The sequence below is a fragment of the Amphiura filiformis genome, chromosome 3, assembly GCF_039555335.1.
Source record: "Amphiura filiformis chromosome 3, Afil_fr2py, whole genome shotgun sequence".
NCBI lineage: Eukaryota > Metazoa > Echinodermata > Ophiuroidea > Amphilepidida > Amphiuridae > Amphiura > Amphiura filiformis.
The window spans coordinates 65,702,023-65,709,919 of NC_092630.1; the positions used below are offsets into that span (position 1 = coordinate 65,702,023).

General features: G+C 36.9%; 1 protein-coding gene across 1 annotated transcript; it reads left to right on the forward strand.

The window, feature by feature from the left end:
- Positions 1-1,222: 1,222 nt before the first annotated feature.
- Positions 1,223-7,605, forward strand: LOC140148983 (protein FAM72B-like). Its single transcript, XM_072171109.1, is given in 5 exon segments — positions 1,223-1,407; positions 1,410-1,482; positions 5,857-5,934; positions 6,384-6,508; positions 6,852-7,605. Coding segments are annotated over 5 exon segments (441 nt in total). The 5' UTR covers positions 1,223-1,340; the 3' UTR covers positions 6,950-7,605.
- Positions 7,606-7,897: the final 292 nt, after the last annotated feature.

Here is a 7,897-nt window from a genome sequence, read left to right on the forward strand (position 1 = left end):
ACACAAATGACAGAAATCATCAACAAAAACCGACGACTTGTTTTCAATCAAATTTGAGTCGCATCGTCAACCGGAAGGGACGTGGCGCGGCTGGCACGGACCGACAGAATAGGAAAAAAAAATAGCCAATTGCACGGAAAAAAAGTTCCGCGCAAATCGCCTGTCCCTGACCATGATACCTGGAGCAGTGCCAGAGAAATTAACTAGTAGGTATCCTAGGTGAATTCAAATTTGCCATCAAATTGCATCGTTTTATATATCAAATTAAAGCCCTTGAGTAAACTAAGCCAAAACTGAAAACTGCTATCAAAATCCCTCTAAAATTCCATGTGCGACTTGATTATCACCATAAAAAATCATATATTTGGGTCAAGTGAAGTATAGAAAACATATTTATGTAGGTTTCCTTCACCCACCTATTCTCGAAAAAAATTCAAATTTCTATGTAAATATGCATTGTGTTGGGGCCTCCGGTCTCGGCGAATTCGCTGACTAGTAAATGTGTTAACTAAGGTTTGCCTAGGTTACCTATAACTAGTCAATTTGCCTTTTAGGCTTTTGTTTATGTTTCAATTTGTTTGTTTATATTGTAAAAACTATGATGAGTTAAAATTAAATAATGTAGAGGAAAGCCAAGCAAATGTCTCAGCCTCTGGACAAGGACAAGGTTCCTACATTTTTTCCTTATTTCGGACACTTGTCTACAATTCTAGCAGTATCACTATCCGGCCATCCTTGTATATCATGAGAAGTTTAAAGCAGCACTCACTGCTCACTGGCACACTCACTGTGTTGTGAATGCAAAACCATGTCCATGAAACGGGCGGCTGCTTTTTTTACTTGCAATACTTTAGCTACTTACCTTTGAACTGGACATCAAAGTCTGATAGTATCTCCCGCTCTTGTCTTTTCACTTGACCCGCCATAACTATCCTTAATTAGTTCCGTATTCTAAGCTGGAAAATAATGCGATTTTACACCTCTGAAAACACAGAGGAAACTTTAGTCCGAAGTTGTGAAAGCTACGAAGTTTCTGAACTCAGCCCGTCGCCATTTTCACCGCAGAGTCTGTGAACTTCCGGGTACCCAAATGGCTTATGGGTAAATCTCTTTTTTTAGATCAACAAATCGGATTGGTTAGAAAATTTGGCTGCACAACAAAATTGTCCAATCGAAATGACTGTCTCATTTTGAAGCAATCAATTATGATCACGTGATTTAAAGGGACTTGACAATAATCATTAATCAGCTGTGCTGTGCAGACGTACTACGAAGTTCCATAAATAAATACTTAAAAGTGAACGGAATTTGTCTTTCACCATCTATTATTCGTAATAAACATGCACCCCAACTTCAGAAAGAAACAAGTTATTCAGCTCTCTTGCAAATTCTGCGATCTATGTGTCTGTAAAGAGGAATGAAAGCGGTGTTGTTGGCCGATACTGCTGTCCAGTTGTTTTCAACCGATGCACCGAGTCAGGGGTAAGGCGTAAGCTTAATTAAATTATAAAAAACATGTACTAGAACAAACCAAATAACAAAGGCCTTTATAGTATGAATTAGGTCATGTAGGTGCAGTCAAACTCCGAGAGTTAGATTATTTGTTAAAATATTATAATTATTAATTAGGCATGTTAGGGGGTGTGGTGCAAAACTGCAAAGTGTACCGGGCGCGGGCTGGACAAGACCAGAAGAGGGGTTGGGGCGGGCAAATCATTCTTTGGACATTGTATTTTTTTAGTGCAGGGAGCGGTATTTGCTTTCGAGAAGTCTAGCCAAGAATTTGCTCACCGATGGCTTCACATTCTAGGCTAGAGACCATTTGCAGTCAAAATCTAGTCGGATTCGCTGAAGCATAACATAAGCAATGGAAGTTCAGAATTAAACACAGCCGATCACTACTATCAAAAATGTTACTAAAATTACACTTCAGCAAAATTGTACACCCATCGAATGTGTGTCATCAGCCCTTAGATCGGCCCTCAGACACACACATACAGGCATAGAGTAGGTAACCTAGGCAAACCTTAGTTAACACATTTACTAGTCAGCGAATTCGCCGAGACCGGGGCCCCAACACAATGCATATTTACATAGAAATTTGAATTTTTTTCGAGAATAGGTGGGTGAAGGAAACCTACATAAATATGTTTTCTACTTCACTTGACGGTTGACCCAAATATATGATTTTTTATTTTGATTATCACGTCGCACGTGGAACTTTAGAGGGATTTTGATAGCAGTTCCATTAAAAAAAGCTGCCATCGCCATGAGACTAAGATCTAGAAACACCCCGAAATGCCGTTTTGGGGAATTTTGCTAGCTGAATCTTTTTGATGAAAATCCATCTTTGACAAGATGTAACTTTGCTACGGAAAGTGCTATGAAAAAAAGGTTTTCAGTTTTGGCTTAGTTTACTCAAGGGCTTAATTTGATATATAAAACGATGCAATTTGATGGCAAATTTGAATTCACCTAGGATACCTACATAGAGGCATAGGTGACTGTAGCAAAATTGTAGACTGTCCGGGCATGAACCGGCTGACAATAGCACCAGACAGGGTCTAATTCTGCATGAAACCGGGCAACGTTATTTCTATCTAGATCTGCTGCGCATTCAAATTGCATTGTATTGCATCGTAATTTCATTTGTGTTTATGCTAATTATGTTTACACAACATGAACTCACGTGTTTTCAAGCAAATTCGCCGATAATAGGTGATCAAAAGCGATCGGAATGTTACAAAAGTACAGATCGCATTCAGCTTAGGGCCTACTTCATATGAGATGATCTTTGGAAAAATACGGCATAATTTGTCTTGGTGTTTGCGGAATGCCATGCAGTAAAATATTAGTACGTTGCGGCAATTCATGATTGACAACTAACAATCGGTGTGTCCTTCGTATCATCCACTGTCAATTTCTTATCCACTCACTAATCCTCACAAAAGCTTTGTGTTGATTACGTAATGTGTGGAGGCAAATTGCAATAAGTACAATGAAATAATGAGTAGAGGCGGGCTCCGAGGCGGGTTTCTTCTTCATCTTACGTAACAGTATTGTTCTCCAAAAAAACCGGAAGCTTGTCGTTTGGAGCTCTAGCTGAAATACAGCAAGATAATGTAAGATAGTAAATGTAAACCTGTATTTTAGCTAGAGTATCTCGAGCTAAATAGCACTGGAGTGAAAACAACATTCGCATTCACTGAACTTCGGAGTGTATCACAAGATATCACACTATTCTCCCAGGTTTGACTCTCTGCAAATAAAAAAATATGCGATAAGTTGTTTTCACTCCAATGCATGAATGGATGTGGCGTGGCCCCGACCCAAGAGAATAGGCAAATCTTGCTCAAAAGATACAGTTGACTCATCGAAATAACTTTCATCCAAATTTCAACATTAACAGAATAAATAACCTCCGGTGCAAAAAATTGCACCGCTGTCCGACCGAAAAATGATACCAACACACTCTAGCATCGAATGCGCAACTATCATGTGCAAATTCGAAGCTAGAGGTCTTGAGTATAACTGTATAGTAGGATTATTGATGAGGAGGATCTGTATAGCTAAAATAATAGTTTCTCGATCATGCGAGAATGAATGTACTGCGTGCACTGCGTAATGTCGCAAGTTTAGTGGAATGACACAATAGCGCGATAGATTGTCCTCGCACAGGAAATGCAGAGTGTGTGTGGTAGGCGTTGTACGCCGACATGCCTATTGAGCTCTCATGATCGAGAAACTATTATTTTAGCTACAGTACAGGGAACCCATACCGTAGTAGCACAATGGTATGGGATAGGGGCAATGAAAGTCAATTCCTTGTTTCCCGTTACACAATTTTTCATGACTGTGTAGGTGACCATTTCATTTTCATTATTCATTATTTCATACCATTTCATTATTGCATCTGTTACAGGTGTAAACCAATAACTACCTATGTATACATGTATGTGATAAATCACAGTTTGTAGTTTACAGATGTACAGGGTGTCCCAAAAAAAAGAGGCCCCACATTGCGCCCTCTTTTTCTCCTATTTCTGAAACGTTGATCAAATATATTTTGGTATGTAAAGAAACCCTAAATCGTTAGCTTTAATAAACCAAAACAATTCTTTCAATCGGCTCATAATTTTTGAAGATATGCCCACTTTAAGAAATGTACCCGTTTTTCACTCTGTCCACGGATGAGGTTTGGCTACATTAAGATTTAAACGAAACACACGTTAATGACATGGATAGATAATGGCATTAGTCTTGGGAAAGCATTCACTATAAGCGAGGATCACCAGCTAGCTTCAAACATCTTCGCAACCCTGTATTACTGCTGCATTACATGAAGTATCCGGTGCACAAGGCCTTAAGGATGTGCATAGCATAATTAATGCAATGAGAACTAGGGCTGAAACCTGTATTCGTCACGGAGGCAACCAGGTAGAGGGCAGAGCAGCACAGTAAACTCACTTCAAAAGAACCAAAGACAAACTAAACAGCCCTTTTCAGGTCTACCTTTTATTCCAAAAAGAGAAATGACTTATGTTGTCAATAAAAAGAAAGCAAGAAACGAGAAAAACATAAGTAATTGCAAGTATAGCAAAAGAAGTCCCATCCCACATCAATTTCGCCCAAAATAATGACACTTAACAAAATCCATAACCCATAAGCCCACCGGTAAAGCCCATTCCCTTAAATAAAGTTGTTATTTTATAAAGTTATCATCGAGTAATGTTTTATATTCATGCATGGTATATATGCACTTTTCAATCTTTGAAGTAGCCAAACCTCTTCCGTGGACAGAATGAAAAATGGATACATTTCTTTAAAAGGACATATCTTCAAAAGTTATGAGCTGATTGAAATAATTGTTTTGGTTTATTAAAGCTAACGATTGAAAGTTTCTTTACATACCAAAATATATTTGATCAACTTTTCAGAAATAGGAGAAAAAGAGGGCGCAATGTGGGGCCTCTTTTTTTTGGGACACCCTGTAGTTTACAACCACATGAAGGTAATTGTACAACTATATCAAAAGTTTAACAATATTTTTTACGGGATGAGATCAGAGCAGATCAAAAAGTGCGGGACAGAGAGAAGTGAGTAGGTATTCATTATTAATTCATTATTAACCATGTACCATGCTCCTACTGCAAAGAAAATCCCTGAAAATCAACAGAAAGAGATTTATGATATATTTAAAACCACATTTTTTTTGTATGTTTGTTAGAAATCAACATTTTATTCAAAATAATGAAATATTTGGCCAGCAATTGGTTTTGAGCGGAGTAGGGTAACGGGAAACAAGGAATCGACTTTCATTAGCCTAAGGAGTCATTGTGAGTTATTAATGACCGCGCAAAGTTCTGCACCCTTGCGAAGGGTTCAGAATTAGAATCGGGAATAAAAATATCCGATCTTTGCGATCAAAAACACAAAATTACAACTTAAAACATACTATTGCTTTGGCAAAAGACATTATTGCCGGACAATATAGAATAGAACATTTGATGCCAAATATTGGAGAAATATGTTCACCAAACATTGGGAAAGTATGCAATCCATTTCTCATTCAAATGCGTGGGAAACTGAAAGTGCATAATCCCAGCCAACGGCAAATAGCTGGGTACTGTACTCTAACCTCGAATGAAGCTATCGGTGCACGGTGCGCAAATTTGAAGCTAGACTTCTCAAGCAACTCAATACAGTAGCCTAGGTTGCAGTAAGTAATCCATCAATTTAATTTTTGATTGGCATTGTGGATTGTGCAGATTCGATCTCAGCGGTTGTAGCAGATCACTTATTTAGGCACCTGAGTTGAATTATTGAATGTCAAATTTATCCCTCTATTCTCTACAGGCGAGTCAGCCCAATTGGGAAATCATACTCAACCAAAACATGCAAGTGTAGGATTTGTGACATTGCTTGTACTACATGGTAAGTACAATTCATTACTTTCACACGGACATCATTAAACTGGGTTGTAGAATTTTAAAGCTGACCGTAGTGTGATACAGGGTGTGAAAAAATAAGTTTAGGCACCAAATGTTTGTTACATTTTTGAAAATATTTTCTTTCCTGAAATATATTTACTTTTAAAACTTCATATTTAGATTCCTGTGGTACGGTAACAAACTTTCCAAACATTCTCACCTAAGGCAAGTAAAAGGCTCAAACTCTTGCAGATCGTATTCTCTTGACCAGCAGCGCAATGCCTTACTAAGCCCTCATGTGTAAAATTCTTAACTTTATATTATGGTGTCATTGCTGTATGTGGTGTTGATGTTTGTTTTTAACTTTATTTAAGTTCTGTTTTTTGTATAAATTTATAGATGTAAAATGCTTTTAACATATATTGTTGTTTGCGTTGTTGTTTTTGTATACAGTGGCAATGTAGTTGGATATCAAGTGATTGTACCATGTAGGCCGTGCCTTGACTCATGCAACAATGGACATTTGTTCATTTTCCAAAGTAGTGCCATATATGCTCAGGAGAGAATTAATATTTCAGGTTTGTGCTATTCTTATCTTTATTTTTGTGGCTGTAGACAGGACTTGGAATTAAAAAATGTTGACGTAAAAAAGTGAACTATATGGGATAGGAGATAATGTATTCATCTCAATAGGTTATTAAAAGGTTTCACTTGCACCTTTTGTGAACTTAATTTCAAAATTACGCATATTGTATTGTTGGAAGGAATTTCGGTCAAACTGTCTTCCGGTAGAGAAACTCAGGATCCATGTATTGCTTGGAGGTTACAGCAAACCAATTACATACTTTTGTGTTGTTGCAGTTAAATGTATTTTTGAGGTTCAAGTAATAATTTATTTTCATTTTTACCATAAATTTACAGGTAATGAGGTGATGAGGTGGGATAGTTTGCCAGAGCTTCCTGATGATATTTGTGAGGCAGAGGATGATGACTTCTGGGAGATTGAATGCTGCCGATGATGTTATCAATCATAAACTGAAGATCTACCCTTGTTGCTACTAAATGCAACATGAATCCATCCTAACAATATGCAGGACAACATTTACAAGGTCTGGCTTTTACAGATACTTGTAAATGTGTACTGCTGTTAAGTTCCTTAATTAATGCAAAGATTGAAAGCATTTTAAAAAGAAGAAATACTTTAAAGTTGTTTCTGAAATTAAATGGACAAATTTTGTTGTATGGAACAAGCATGTACAGACATAGAAAACAATACAATGTATGGTGTTTTCTCTCTGCATGCTGAAGGGTTACAATTTCTGATTTGTCGATTCAATTTCTGAAAATGTTTGTATAACATGAATCCAGGACAGTCATATTAAACATGCAATTAGAATTTGATGTTCCTGTTTATATAGGGATATGTCAATTCCATGAATAAATTGTGCATACATAATTTGCAATCAATTGAATACCTGAGTGGAAGAAGGGCCCAACTCCCATGTTACAAAAATGAGTTTATCATATTTTAAAAGACCTGTACCGTTGCTTGCAACATATCATTTCACATGTGTGTTATAATGTATGTCATGTACCAGAACTTAAGGTCCCCTGAAGATGAAAACAGTCTGTCTCTCAAAACTTTTCCAAATATTTTGTTTTTGGTTAATATATCAATATATCAAAAAAAAGTGTTGATGGAGTTGGACCCTTCTTCCACTCAGGTATTCAATTGTTATGATCGGTAGGTTTATTGCCACCTTAATTGCTTCATAACATTTAAATAATATTTTATTTCATGCAGTTATGCTTCCAAATTAGCAAACATTCATGAGCAGTTCTCAGCTTAATGTTCATCAAAATAAATAATTGTATGATGAGATATTTAAAACTACAGGTTTATCTCTTTAACATTGTAAACATGTTATCAGCACTAGTAATGTATTAAGCAGCTGTTTAACATGGTT